The sequence below is a fragment of the Clinocottus analis genome, unplaced genomic scaffold (genome assembly GCF_023055335.1).
Source record: "Clinocottus analis isolate CAN_PGR_092001 unplaced genomic scaffold, fCliAna1.0.p SCAF_18, whole genome shotgun sequence".
NCBI classification, from domain to species: domain Eukaryota; kingdom Metazoa; phylum Chordata; class Actinopteri; order Perciformes; family Cottidae; genus Clinocottus; species Clinocottus analis.
In genome coordinates, this window is record NW_027175909.1 from 11,930,718 (window position 1) to 11,946,472 (window position 15,755).

Genomic DNA, 15,755 nt, shown 5'->3' on the forward strand with positions numbered 1-15,755 from the left:
GTGTGTGCACAAACTGGAAAACAACCACTGCTTGAAGCGTACAGTAACAAAGGGTTGAGGCTTGGCTGTGATAACAAAAGGAAGAAAGAAAGAAACTTGCTGGCAGTAAAAGCACACGCAGCTCATAAATACATGGCAGCAACAAGTCTGACTAAGCAGAAACTAAATAATAAGAAATATAAGAAGCAAATAGCCTCTGCAGATCAACAGCAAAATCTAATGGCTTTAACTATTCATGGTGCCATACATATGAAAAAAAGAAAAGTTGCCATATTGTGCAGAAATTTCTCTGGAGCCCGAAATAACATCTCTGGCCAGTTCCAGCAAAGCCACAGAAGAATAACTTGGGCCAAAAAGGCATACCTTGTTAATCCCAAACAGATGTAACACCTTTGGAAGACTAACCATCCTTAAAATACACTTACTGTATAAATGCGGTCTGTATTTGTCTGCAAAACACGCGCACATTTTTGCTTTGAGACAAAACAGAGGAGTAAAGGCTTGAAAAACAAACACAAGGGACCATGTGAGGCATATGAGAAGTCGTGTTAAGTAACATTTGGTTTGAGTTTGACTCATGAACTCTCTTTCTGTTTTCGCCGAGCTCTTAAGCTTCCAATAACGAGGGCAGCATGTCTGGTAGCGCACAAAGTCATGTCCATCTCCTGCCTCGTTCGAGATGATTCACAAACTGCTGAGCCTGCAGAAAGTGTGTCAACAATTAAATAGCACTATGGCGGCATGCGCTATGCTGTTGTGTACACAAAAGTGTTGACAACAAGATGGGAACATCCTGCGAATTAAGATAATAGTGGGTAAAAACATGAGAAATGTTAAACTTTAAAAAAAAAAATAGGTTGCTTAGTCTGAGGAGAACCGATTAGAGGTTAGCCAATAACTGAAACTCTGTTTACAAAACATCTTCTCCAGCTGTGTGTACATAATATCACTTCTGACAGCCATTATTGACTATCTTATGAATACAAATACACTGCTTTTGGCACAATCCCTTCCATGAGTACAGATTAATATTTATAAATATTTACTGCTTCTTCATTCGATGAAATGTGACAAAAGAGAGGCTTCAAATGCAAAGAAGTACCTCTTTATTCTAACAGCCTGCTGTCTTTTTTGCTTATCATATAATTATCAGTTACGGTGTAGGCCCACAACCCTAAATCAGTTACTGACAGATAAAAGGTTGAATTCATAACGGGGGAGAGCTTTACTTGGCCAGAAAGCTTCAAACAATAACAAATGCAGATGACGTTTGTAATCTGATCCGAGGCCTGCCATTACTGCACGCAGGACAAGAGGGCTCTCAAAAGATAGAGAGACAGATATGAAGTATTACCACCCGTCCAAAAAGTGTTTATAAAAGGTGTACAGCTCATTCGGTTGTGGTATTGGATCTTTTGCTTTGAGTGCCAGGGTTTCTGTTTCATTATGTAAAGGTGTTGCCAAATTCCACAAAGACCCTTTTTCTGTCCCTTTCAAGCATTTTTAAAAAAAAAGCAAATAAAACAGAAGAAAAATATTTAGTCCAAGCTTTACAGAAGCCAAGAATAAGAGACAATGCTTACAACAGGAGAATATGACGACTGTGTTTGTGGGGGAGGGCTGGCCAGAGGATTTGGATTAATGCAACAAATGTCTTCTAACTAATGTCTTGCGAAGGTCCCGTCCTGTGCCATTTCATCAACCTGGCTTCCATACCCCACGGCCACGTCCAAGTTTCGTATCTGTGTCAATTGCTGCTCGGTTAAACAATGACAGACCCATTCATGACAGCAATCTTCTTCTGCCCGGCTTTCACAATGTTTGCACGAGAGGACTTGTAAAGTCGCCTTGCTTCTTTTGCTTAATGCACTTCAGTTGCTCCAATTCTACTTTTCAATCCCGCTGATTCAGAAAGTGTCATGGTATATATATATATATATATATATATATATATATATATATATATATATATATATATATATATATATATATATAAATAAAATAATAAAGAAAGAGCACAAAAGAAGCTGCTCCACACAATTTCTTTTTTCTACTGTGGCCAGCAGTTTGTTTCCTTCTTTAAACTGTTTGCACTATTACATTCCAATTTCACTTTTTCAGTTGTATCCATTTTTTTTCTCAAATGTCTTTTGTTCAATTCCCCTTGAAGGACCCCCCTCTCAGACAAGCAACTCGCCTATCAGCAGCAGAGAATAAAAGGAGTTCCTGCAGCACCTCAAAGTCATCTTGCCATCTGAACCCAGACCTCCTAAACATCATAATTTCTTACGTGACACATACTGTATGTGGAAATGGGATTATAGCTAAGGTTAATATAATTTTTGCAGTATCACAATAGCACTTCGCTGCAGCTGGAACTCTGCAGCAGGCAGAGACGAGCAGCGGGTTAGATAAAGGGTCAGGTGGATTAGAGAGGCGGATTTGAGGAGGAACATTTGACGAAAGGGCTCTTTGGGGCTTTAGTTTCGTTACATCAGCAGGAAAAAAAAATGCTAGAATCAGAACAAGACAAAGAGATTAGAGCTGATATTGGGGGGAAGAATGAACAAGAAAAATAGTCGTGAGATTTGAGCTCAATTGCCCCTTAAGCAAGCTGCACCAGAGCGTGCAGGCGAGAGCCAATCGCAGGCCTCTGGGAGAACAATATGAGACCCCCTCTAAACAGATTAGGAAGAAGCAGGGGGACATTCCTTCCCTTAACTGCAAACAGGACGTAAAAACGAGAAGAATAGGAGGCTGGGTTCACTATTCTATCTGCAACAAGTCTGCAGCTGCCGCTGTTAACGAGCAGCGTTTTTCACTGCTGCGTTTGCACGTGTGTCAGTGAAGTACTCACCCTGGCGTCGCCATTGGTGGGTCTTGGTCCGTGGCTGAATGCCTGCGCCGGGTCTTTGTGGTAGACCTTCAGGCAGGAGTGATCTATGATGTTCCTGTAGGGGGAAGAGGTGTCCCGCGGTAAATAGGCAGCCCAGTAATCGCCGTCAGACAGCGGCCGATCCTCCCTCAGCCTGGATCTCAGTCTCTGCCTCAACCCCGACAAAGGCACATATCCTGACAGAGGCTCTGACGGTCCTCGGTTGTGTGACATTTTCTCTAAATCTCTAAAGTCTATAAAAACATCTATTAATACTGAGTTGAAACGTGGCTTGACTACATAAACGGTGAGCCGTATGCTCTTTCTTATCCTGGTCTCACTCTCACTATGCTGTTGCACCCTGGATACCTGTCCCAACCTTAAGGAATCACAAGACACTTTATTACAGCCCTGATAAAGGCTGAGTCACACAGTACACATTGCACTTCGGGCATGAACTCTGGAAAGAAAGGTGCAAAGTTCTTGTGTCTTCAAGAGCTATAATTTTTTTACTCTTAAAAAAACAACTATAACTAGGACTGTTTACTGTCTCGACGCATAAAGTCTGCTGTATTATTGCGAAGACATGCTGGTGAATACCAAACCAGGAAGAAATAATACACAAGAGGAGTAGCAGTATGTGTGTTTGTGCATTTGTAAATGAATGAAACACACAACACACGCCACAATACTTTGGAATCTACATTCTGAAAAGTATAAAAAAGACCTAAAAAAAAGGGTAAAATCATTGCTCAAACTTTGAAGAGTCAATCTTTTTCACCAGAGGAGCGAGGGACAACAGGCAGGAAAGTCATCCACCTTTCTTAAGAGTGCTCTTCCGTTTGTTTGGGTACAGAACATCAGCGGCATCTTGCCAAAGGGCTTCATCTACAAAAACAATTATTCCTACGAAGGTTTAACATGTTGGAAAGAGGAAGCAAGAAGCTTTTCCTGGCCAGTGACACTTCCTGTACATGGAGAGTTTAGACAGGAAGTTCTCAGGGAGGGGAAAAGGAAAGAACTTCAGAGGAAGACTGAAACAGTTATGAACTCTGAATGTCCGAACGTAGCCTGGCAAAACACAATATGCGCTGTATACATATTCTGTATACCACACTTGTAGGCCTTTACCTGACATCAGTGAGCTCGTAGTACATATTTCTCATGTCGTCTTTGACGTAGACGGCAACGCTGGGCGAGTCCAGCATCTTCATGTTGAGCTGCTGTGGGAAGGCACTAACAAACAGAGCTCTGATAGTGTCGATACTGGTGATCTCATTCGGCATGCGGATCTGTTTGGTCTCGTCCCCGTACTGCAGGTACAGCACACCTACAGACAGAAAGCAGGGGGGCAGAGTGATTAGCCGGAGAGCAGCCACGTCCATAACACTGACAGCCCGTCCCTTCAGGCCTCTGACCAAAGCCACTCCCTCAAATATATCATCATGAGCATAAACATATCCTAATGAATGTCAACTATGTTTGGCTATTATTAGTACTATTAACAGACAGGTGTCATTGACAGGCTTATTACAGTCCTGCCACAGTCATTGATAGCAGAATTTAGTTTTTATGTCAGAGCCTTTGATTTTATGAGTGCAACAAAAAATGTTTTTGAAGAAGATTAGGAACCCTGGCGTTAAGTGTTGGCTAAGCAACTGAAATTAGAGACTGGTTGCTTCGAATATAGTCAACCAAAACATTCAAAATCTGTATATTTTTCTTTTTTTTTTAGTAACTTTTCACCTTTGACCCGGATCGATGTAACATAAAACAGCTTAAAATACAGGCGTTGCAGTTTTCTTATGCCATTCCTGACGCAGTTGGCACCATTCCCATGTAACAATGTCTGATCATGGCTGCTACCAGTGCAGATATTTGGCCAGATTAAAATGTGCACAAATCATTTCCACATTTTTCCACTGGTTGATGCCATCAAACCCTTGCAGCTAACAAAGAAAACCACTTTCATCCCATGAATATGTGGATGGTAAACTGTCTTTTATCATCACCATTCGTGGTTTTGGAAATCTATTTGTTTATTTGTATTTTACTTGAAATGGGCCACAGAATGAATGCTTACCCTCAATTGTTGCCCAAAGACTTTGAAGCATTTGAACAAACTATTTGTCCTTCTTCTGTGGTGTATAATGTCCTGATAGATCTTCAGTAGCATACTTGTAAGACATGCAAGTACAAGTACGTGTCGCTCTTAACCTGCCACTCCGCTCCCATCTGTCTTACAGCATGTTGTATATTCCAGACAAATTACTTGATACTTAAAAAGTGAGTTTGGGGCACAACATAGGGGTGCAGAAGCAAGGTCGTGTGCACAAGTTGTGCATCAAAAAGACCAAAGCCTGAACCTCTGAACCTTGGGTGTGGCTTCTGTTCTGTGCTTTACAAAAACAGATGTTTTCAAAGCGATGGACACGCCCATGCTGCACTTGTATAAACAATACCAGGGAACAGGTTTCTATTTCTATTCTCTGATTCATTGCTCGAAACAGCGTGGCACATATTTCTATTGAAGTCATCTGTACCAACATTAGAACGTTAATAGAAATAACAAAGGAGTGAAATACGTCTTATTTCATGAGAATCCGTCATTTCGGTCATTTCAAAGTCCCTGTTACAGTTGTGCAAGGAATGGTTTTACTTGGTGTAACTCCCTAAAAGGACAGAGCCAGTAAAAGCTACCAGATGTTGGTGAAATATTATACAAGACCCTACATGCTCCACGAGACAGGGTGAGACAGAGAGAGGGCAAATCCAGGAAATAAAATTGCTGAGTCTATTATTGCTCTTTCTGGTCTGTCTGGGTTTCTGGGTTGTACTAACTTAACAAAGTGCCCATTTGCAGAATAACTTCATCCTTCCCCTGAGAGCTGTTATGTTAACAGTCGGCTAGTTTTCATCCAGATGTTGGCAATTAAAGCGAATGAGTTTGATGACAAAGCGCCATTGATTGAACACGCATTGTGAAGATTTGAATTCTTTAAGTTTCCGTTTTAATTGCCGAAACAATGTTGAATAGCTTTGGTTCTAGCGCAGAGTCCCGTTACATTCCTGAGCGCCTGGTTTCACTCAGGATGGAAAGCAAATGGCCAGTGGGTTTCCTGACCAAATGGGCACAGCGCTGCAGACTGTCTGAGCTTCAAGAATTTTCCAAGTGTATCCAGTGGGATAAGAAATCTTAAAACTAAGCACGATCCTGAAAACATCAGGATCCTGACTCCGATAATATCGTCACAAAGTTTGAAATGCGACAACAAAAGCAGAAACACACTACATCAGAACCACAGAATGAATAAATACTACACACTTCATGCCACACTCTGGGTGAAAGCTGATACTCACATTAGGGGTTTTAAGGATTTCCTGTTTTCTGTAAAGTCTTATGATGCTCTGGAAAAGCCCACGCGACAACTCCTCCCGCACAAGCTCAGTATACTAAGCCCCAAACGTCCGTTGGGACCCAGCGAAGTGTGTGTGTGTGTGTGTGTGTGCGTGAGAGGCTGTGGGAGGGACACTGTATCTCAGTGGTGCCCCTTTTTCTCTCCTCCCCCTTCATCACACCATAACCCCCCACTGTCATAGCGCCGTGTTCTGATGTTTTTTAGAGGGAAAAAGCGAGAGCTGGGGTGTGTGTTTGTGTGTGTGTGTGCGCGTGTGTTTATGTGTGTATATGCGCATGCATGGGTGGCAAAGCATATCTGTTAAAAGTGTTTTTGTACAAGTTTTGCATCCCTGCTTCTCACGCAGAGCAAGAGGCGCGACAGGCGCGAAAAGCGTGGAAAAGTGGCACCCTATAGTTTCATTCATTTTCAGTTGAAGGCGTGCCATTCAGACGCTTTTCTATTATCCTGCAGCAGATGCCGAGCTGAGTTCCGAGCTACCTTTGAAGACGATTTTTCTAAAAAAAAAACTACAGACTCCACACTTTGTTTGGGAACTTCTCAAACTGTTTCTCACCCTAACGCCGCAACCTAATTCTGCACAACTCACAGCGTTACTGCACACGGATGCAAATGAAGCACTATTTGTGTTGATAAGACGACCCATTTCTAATCCTGTCAATAACACGATGGCATACTGTGGATGGATTCCCTAATCTTTCACTACAGAGGGAATGAATTCTAATTACAACGGAGCCGGGAGTTGAGGTGGAGAAAGGAAGGAGGGAAGGAGACGATAGATGGAGTGAGAGGCTTGGAAAAGGTGAAACGGTGAGATCATGGTGTGGTTAAGAGTTATTTAAACAAGTTCTTAAGTTGTGCCAAGGTTACGCTGAAGGAGCTGCAAAATAAAATAGGTTATCAAGAAAGTATTGGTGTCAATTAAATTCCTCCTCAGTCTATTCACAGAGTCCATTTAAGATTGGGCTTTTAATCTCAATAAGTTCTTAATAGACCAGATATACGATTTTTCTCTGTGGCAGTTTGGGGAAACAGAACAAAAAGACAGTTGAATAACGCGAAGCAAAGCCTAACACAGATACGTTTTCGAAACTGAAAGGCCTCATACAAAACATACCGAGGGAGCGGTCTTTTGTCTGGTTGGTCGATCGCACCACGGGCAGGCTAGCACGAATCCGGCTGCCGCGGGTGAAGGCTGTAGGTGAGTCGGACTCAGACATGGCGTCCAGCGACTCCAGGGAGGCCAGGGATAGGTGGTCGACCTGGTCGCCGGCGCTGGAATGCGGGCCGTGCTTTGGGCTTCTGCTCTGGAGGGGGGAGGCACAAGGAAACACGACACGGCAAGGGTTAGACCAGCGACACACGGTAGACGAAATGGTACATGTTAGCGTTTCATTCTCGAGAGGACACGACAAAGCATTCTCATTATCTAATGAGTGTTAAACATCTTTAAGATATGATGCATTTCGGGGGGGGTAGTGAATAAAGATGCCGTTAAGAGTCGAGCGGGAAAACGCAACCACTGAATAAAAAACCACTGCAGTCACGCAAAAGGCAGAGAAGTGTTAATATTGGATGTCACACATCTAACACTGCACATTGCTGTCGCACAAGCACTTCACAGCAACTGAACGTCACCAAGCAAAAGAGGGAGCTTCTGATCACACTGCAGGAGTCTCTGCATCAGATTTCATTTGCACCTGCCTTCCTGCGCAGGCTCGATGATGACAATAGATACCAAAAAGTTCAAAAATGGCATGATGACAAACTGAAAGAGATCAAACAGAAACCTGCAGCGTCGGTTCCTCAAGAAGAAGGACTTCCCTTTTATTTATTTCTTTTTTTTTACAAGCAAGAATTGTCATCAAAGACTTGGGGATCCGTTGGCTTCTCCTGTAATCTGATCTTCATGACACGGCATCCTCGAGCCACAGCTACAATAAGACAATGTGTGACAAGACTAGAGCGCCTGTAAGGCGATCCGCACCACAGGGACGAGGTGGGACGAGAACTTAGGGGTCAGCGAACACTGGGCTCTTTATGAAATGCTCTTCTTCCCCGGCAGCGTGATGCCGTCGAGCTTAATGCAGCTGGAGACACAAGGCCGGGTGCACCAGGTTATCTCGAGCACACCTGCATGCACACGCTTCTGTTCTCGCGCACTCACACGCGTACGGACGAATTAAGAATTGAAGCTTTTCATATTAAGTGCAGCTGACATTTGTGGAAGCGTTCATGGGCAGAACAACTTTAACCTGGCAGCCAGACAAGTGGGCGTGGCAGGCACAGACAGGTCGTACGCTGAGAGGGCCGGAGGCAAAAGGGTTAGGAACACGGTCACATGGTAGATGCTAGTGAGGTTGCATACATGCAAAGTAGCCCCCCCCACACACACACACACACACACACACACACACACACACACACACACACACACAATGGCATAATGCAGATAACATAAAAGGCTGACTAACTCTGTGGGGCAACTGGATTTTCATCAAGTACCTCTGAATGTCAAGCTCAGAGTGAAGGGAGGAGAGCATGCCCTGCAAAGACTGATGGGAGAAAAAAAAGGAGAGAAGAATAAAATATAAAGCAAATGGCTCGCGCATGCCAGTGGGAGGGCGAGATGGAAAAAGAAAAATGGTCATCAAACAAAACAGCGGAACCATGGAAACAAATCAATGTCAAAGTAGGAAGAGATTTTAAAGGAGAACCTCGTTGCAAATGTGTCTTCAACACAGTCTTACAGCAGAGTTTACATGTTATAAGCTTATTTCATCTCAGTGAGTACTGACAGAAATCCTCGAAAGCCCACCACGTAACACTTTCTATTCAATACGTGAGTTTGCGTCATCAATATCCCACATTGTCCCATCATCTCTGTTCTCATCCCTGTGTGATATTTGCTGAGTTATAGTGTGCACGCTACGTGATGCAGCGACCTGACACAGCAGGCAAAACTGCTGAGCCATCACTCAACAACTCCTGTAATTCCATTCAAATACGCTGAGGCTTGCAGCGCCCACAGATTACACACACGTGAATAAAAGTATGCCCGTACACTGGTAATGCGTGATCGTGACCTCTTAAAACAGAAGGGGTCACATGGAGTTGACGGGTCACCTGATACCAGACATGTGTTGGGAAATTGAATATGAACGCTGAATGATTGATGAGCGTGTGCATTGGAGTCCAAACAGCCCTCCCACAATGCGCTCCTATCTTCTCATGTGCTATCGTGTCACCCTCAGGAATGCTGAATCATATTGACGTCCTCCATCATTGGCAGTTAGTAATTATTTTTAAAATTGATCTGGCAGTGTCATCAAACATTTTGTGAAATACCAAAGTGGAAGAAGATAAACCTGCTGTTCATCTTTAACTTACAGGATTGTTTACACAACATGTTTTATCGATATAGTGCATGAACAAAACTTGGTGAACTAATTGTATACTAAAACCATCAGACAGGGCTGGGCTAAAATATATTTCAACAATATGCTTTTGGAAAACAAGACATAGTTTTTATATTTCAAGTGACTAGAACTATTACTTTGGGTAACCAAACTTTTCTTAAACAATTACATGAAATATGAATATCTTCACAATATGATTCTGCAGAGTTTTGCCCAGTTTTTACCGTCGGGTTTATGTCGTCAAATACAAAGTTGAATATGTAAATGTAGTGCAGCAGAAGCTTCACAGAAACAGTATTATATGTTTGAAAGAATACACGATCACTTTCTTTGAGTGTTTGATGAGAAGATCTTCATTAGTTATAGAGCCCCGCGATCTGTTTCAAGTCTTTATGCTAAGCTAGGCTAACTGTCTCCAGCTTCTTTTTAATAAGAAGATAGGAGAGAGGTATCAGTCTAGACTGAAACTATTCATTAAAAGTCTCACAAGATAAACTAGTAGTTAAATCCTAACTTAGGGGAACTTCTTCTTTTACTTTTAAATGCCCTAATTAAAACTGTTGCTTTCCATTTCTAACAAATCCCAATAGTGTGTCTATATAGACACTGTGTGACAGCTGGAGAAGAAATGCACAGGGAAAAAAAAAGAAGATAGTTAAAGCGGAAGCAGTCGCATATTAAAGTGCAGGAAATTGCAAATGAGACCTTCTGCCTCCCTGTGGAAAGAGGTAATTACGTTAAACCACTATGCAGCAGTCCACACCTGACAAATGAGGTGTCCCCTCAAAAGGTCAACAGTTTAGTCCAGATGAACTCCTCTGTCTTCCTCTTTCTCATGCATGCACACTGGGATCATTTTACCGACAACGGCTACTTCTGATGTTGCCGAAAAGCCTCGCATTAGAAGCCACTTCCTGTGCTGGCTAACCCCATACGGCTTTAGCATACAGACGTGAAAACCGCAGGCCAACCGCTGATTACCACCGTAAAACCTGCTTCGACCCGCTCGCACCTACGAGACATTCCACACCAGTGATTTCCCTCGCTTCAGTCAAAACCATACAGCCTGTGATTCTGCTTTTTCAGCAGCGGCGCCCTCAGTACGCCACATTTGCTCTGACAGCTATGATGAATGTGAAACCGAGACACTGACATTAGCTTATACACAGGAATAAGACAAGTTATGGAGTCGTGAAAAGAGCCCCCTGAGAAGAAACGAGTAGAGAAAATAGATCTTGGAAGTGTCAGAAATCTGAAAATGTCTACAAGAATGATGTGAAGTGCTGCAGCCGATGTCAGTCGGTTGTCACCTTTGTCAAAAAGTCATCAAGATGCGAGTGTGTGAGAGCAGATTTAGAAAAAAACCTCAATGCCTCATCTAAATGCACTGCTTGCAGCAGCTTTATAGCAAATGGATGTCAAGTGGGATGTTGACAGGCCGCGATTAAGCAAACAACCGAGCTTGTAGAAAAAAAAAACAGATACAAGAAAGTAAGCAGCTCAAATGTGTGCTTGTTGTGTGCCTGTGTGTGTTTGTGTTTGAAACAGAGGGATACAAAGACAGACTGAGCGAATGCATGAGTGAGTCAGGCCATTGTTCCAGAAAATCTGACCCGAACCCGGGACATCCTGAAAACATTCATGCTACAGTGGTCTGACAAACAGTATGCTGGCATTACGAAGAAAGCTCAGGTCAGTGCGTGTGCACGTCTGCGCTGCCAAAATAAATGTAATATTCAAATTATTCAGGCGATTTATACAATACCTTGCGCTCTCTTCCAACGCCAACATTTTTCACTTCAGCGAATCTGCACCTGAGCATGCACGTACAGTATGGATGTCTCTCGTTTGTACCTGTTTGCAGTTTCACAGAGCAATTTGAAACTGAAGGGAAAAATCGTGCAGAATTTCACCAGGCAGAACAGATTATGTTATATCATGCGGGCCCCTGTCTTAGCTCCTGACAAACCGCCTGACACGCCGAGCCGAGACGGGGCGATTAAAGTAAATCACAATTGTTAAGAATAATGGCAGCTCCCACCAGGAGCCTGCTGCGTCACGGAGAAAGCTGTCAGAGCACCGTGCGCCACACCTGCTGCCGGCCTACACAAAGCCCACTGATTGGTGCCTACTTTCTTAAATAATCAACAAAATTGGGGCTATAGTATCGTACTCATAACAAAGCGTGGCTTTCACCTAAAATTTAAAAAAAAGACGCCACAGCCACTAACAGGGTGAATTCAGGCATCATTTCTGATGTACACAGAGTGTGCAAACACATGCGAGTAACCAGAGGAACATGTTTCATTGACTCCTTCTGTATCGTCTTTCTGGACGTGAACAAATATAAACACGAGAGTGGAAGTAGAAGCTTCCGTGCCTTTTAACACAAGCTACGGTGTTGTGAGCACAGCTTCCACTTAAGATGCTAATTTGGCACGAGCTTTGGGAAGTGGAAATTGAGCTAACAGTAATTACCTAGCCTGATCCGTACGGCAAACACATAAACAGAAGACGGCAGACATTTAAACCCTTACTTAACTTAACTTATCTCTTTGTGACGTGTTATTCTACGTAGAGCGTCGGCTCAATGCGGTCAGCGTCACATTTGGGTGAGATGCTTTGAGAGTTTGTGTCCTTGAGAATCAGTACAGTCCTCCCTTTTGTGTGTCACAGTTTTTCCACGAAGATAAAAGTTAGAAAATCTGGAACAAAAGCTGCAAGACTTCATTAAAAACAGCCATGGGTCTAAAACTCAGTGCCACTGCAGTGCTGCTCAACTTTGAATCATAAAGCCCCTGTCAATCAAGCAGTCAGCGCTCGGTCCATATGCTGTCTGCGGACAGACCATCATCCTTTGTCTCCCCTAGCCTTAATGACATTATACCGAAATCCCCTCGTCATCCATTCCCATTCATTGCTACCACATCCCTCTCTCCCTCCCTCCTCTGATGCATTCCTCCTCTAATCCCTTCGTCCAAATCCCCAGATGACCTTTCAAAAAATGGGCCCGCTTGTTAATTAGTGTGTTAAAAGAAGATGATTTTATAGCATCCACAGTCAAAGCTGACAGTGAAGGTGAAGCCAGAAGTTGTGGCAGTTTGAGCCCTGCAATCTACAAGTGCATAATCAAAAGACCATGTCGAAAAATATTTGGGCGGAATAATAACCATAGCTATTGCCATTCTATTAATACAATATGACATTGGCGAGTGAAATATAATCAAGCAGATCTGCCATTCAGACTGCAAATGAAAGCACATTGCTGTGTGTGCTGACCCCGCACGGAGAGGAGGCGAGATGACTATCTCTTCCGCCGCTGACATTTCCAACAAGTGAGCCACGCCGTCCAATTGATTTCACCCGCTCACGCATACATGACTTAGTCACGGTTATCACCAGCAGACATCGCCCACTCCTCTGAATGACAGAGGTTACAAAAGTCAACTTTGCGTGACCATCAGATATATCGGCCAGTGGGAATTGGTGGAGGAGAAAACTCTCGAGGTGCCACACCAGTTTTAAAAGTCTTTTCCAATCTGAATTCACAAGTCGGCCGCATTCCAGCCTCAAAAACATTTTAACCGAAGACATCCCGTTCTAAATCATCTTAAAAGCATAAACGTAGTATTTACCATGTCAGACCAACGTCGATATCCTTCCACCAGTGACTGGAAACAAGATAATTTCCTCCACTTGTTATTTCAGCCCTTGTAGCGCTTGCTCTGTACAACTGCCCCGTTCTGCTCCCTTCCCTTTCTGATGTAACTCACAGCGGATGCCCCTGCTTTTTTGTATGTCTGACGTGATGCATCGGTGCACGACTGTGCAAGACAGAGTTTTGGAAAGAGAGAGACGTTGAGAATTAGGGACGTCTGTGCGAATATATTTTACTTGCAGGCTATTCCAGCAGCCTATTAGCAGAGAATAGAATCCCAAAACAGCTTTAACACTACATAAAGTTTCCATCCAGGAAATAAAAAAAAATGCATTTCATCTTAAAACGGCAGCGCTCACACTGATACACATGTTCCATCTCAGTTTCCATCTCACTGCCCCAGTGGCTGTGGCTGAAGACAGAGAAATAGCACTGGTGTCCAGAGGAGATAAGACCCTGCTCTACCTACAGGAATCCTGAAAGCCTGTGATAGATAGTCAGCAGACCCTCGTCCTATAGAGCACACACACACACACACACACACACACACACACACACACACACACAAAAAGTGCATGAACACATGCTCACGCATTCACATACCAATGGGACAAATATTACAATAATAGCAAATAAATGTTGGAATCATTGCAGGAAGAGCAATTGTTGTTGCTTGAGTTCACTTTTTCATCGACAAAGGTGCCGTGTCGGAGTTTGAAACCGCGCAGTCGAGTCGAGGCCTTGCATCAAACGACAGGTCCAGACTTATACCAAGACGGATCATTTACTCGTCTTGCATGCAACGCTCTGCACACACCCACCAGAGTGCAAGCATTAAGTCTTCTCGCTCACTGTCTCTCTCACCAAATAAATAGATGCCAACTATTTGCCAAAGTGACTACACAACCGTGATCTGTCAAGACTTGTTCTTTGAAATCACTTCATCGAGAGCAAAACACATTTAACCTTGAAAACACTTAGATTATCCCAGAATAACGACACACGCACACACAACCGCACAGGATCCCTGCACAACGAAAACACAAAGAGCACCCATCTGCATATGCACAGTGGACAGAGCCAAGCTCATATTCCTGATGGCCCATTTATATGACACGTCCTCACATGAACCTGGTCCGTCTCCAGAGAGCATCTCTCCTGAAAGAAATCACCTTCCAGGTCTAATTCGAGCCTCTCTGGAAGTATATCTGAGAACGTGTGGATGTGTGTGTGGCTTCGAGCCTGTGGTCACCAAAACAAAGACGGCTTTCTTCTCTCCGGAGAAACCGGAGTCCTGCATCCTCTACATCATGTTGCACACACAGAGACGCACATATAATCTACTGGGATCAAAGGGGCTTTATTCTAGTACTGCCGAAGCTAAAGCTTTTTGCACCTTCATTCCATAACAATGTGTTGGGAGTCTTGGATGGTTTTAAATCACAGTATTTTGTCAAGTGTCAAGTCTCCTCTTTCGTCCCATAAAACCAGCCCTGATAATGGCTTCGCTATTCAAGCCTAATTAACAAGTCACCGAAGACAACATGCGCTCCTCCACTGAGATTTATTATACCCGCTCCCCTAGAGGAGGCTTTCTGTGTGTGGAGAAAAAGTCAGATAATCAGGCGCAAACTGTTTTCATTTAACTTGATAGAACTTCATTAAACGTTTCAGAATTTCCTGAAAAAGTGATCAGCTTCAATTTATTTTATACTTGAAAGTTTACTCCTGATTATATTCTGTGCTGTTATGCTTATTTTTCACAACTATCCATTGTTTTTTCCTCTCCTTGACTGGTAGTAACATGACCTGTTTTTGACCTCTGACAGACGCAATGTGAAACATTGCTCACCCACAATTCTTAGCTCTGGATGACTCAGTGATGTTAAGCCATGAAAACTCAACTGTTAATAAACAACAGCATGCACTGATGCTTATCGCGTTATATCTTCTCTACACTGAGCCGACCCGACTTGTTTTTTTTCTAGCTCCCACGTTCACACCATCTGCAAAGCGAGAAGCAGCGAACTAAACCAACAGGTGAATACCTGTATACGTAAAACATGAGCCGTAGTTGAGGAAGATTATGGTGTCAACCCAAGTTGAAGGTGCTATGATTAACGGCAGCACATGCTTCACTTCTGTCAAATAATCTAATTTATTACTGATTCCATTTGCTGCCGAGGCCTGAAATATATACTTTCCCACCGTATACTTACTCCTATTCCAGGTGTTCCCAGTCGTCTATGTCATCTTGTTTAAGTAAAAAATAAACCGCATTCTCGTTCTATTTGCTGAAGATTTGTTTTGAAACGTTTCGAAAAGCAAGTCTGACTTTGAGCCAAGTTGCCGCCATGCTTCGCTCTGCCCCACAACAACACTGC

The 15,755-nt window shown here is 43.2% G+C and overlaps 1 protein-coding gene across 9 annotated transcripts in view; it reads right to left on the reverse strand.

Moving 5' to 3' along the window:
- Positions 1–15,755, reverse strand: part of si:ch211-285f17.1 (sickle tail protein homolog) — an 88,084-nt gene that overhangs the window by 18,853 nt on the left and 53,476 nt on the right. For 5 of the 9 annotated variants that reach the window (XM_068582166.1, XM_068582165.1, XM_068582159.1 and 2 more), the window contains exons 3-5: positions 7,412–7,601; positions 4,007–4,205; positions 2,858–2,951 (exon numbers count right to left, since the gene is read on the reverse strand). In XM_068582166.1, coding sequence (XP_068438267.1) covers positions 2,858–2,951; positions 4,007–4,205; positions 7,412–7,601 — 483 coding nt within the window. Of the gene's footprint in view, positions 1–2,857; positions 2,952–4,006; positions 4,206–6,235; positions 6,311–7,411; positions 7,602–8,768; positions 8,850–13,348; positions 13,465–15,755 lie in introns of those variants that run through there. The other 4 variants (XM_068582160.1, XM_068582162.1, XM_068582163.1 and 1 more) reach the window with 4 other exon arrangements.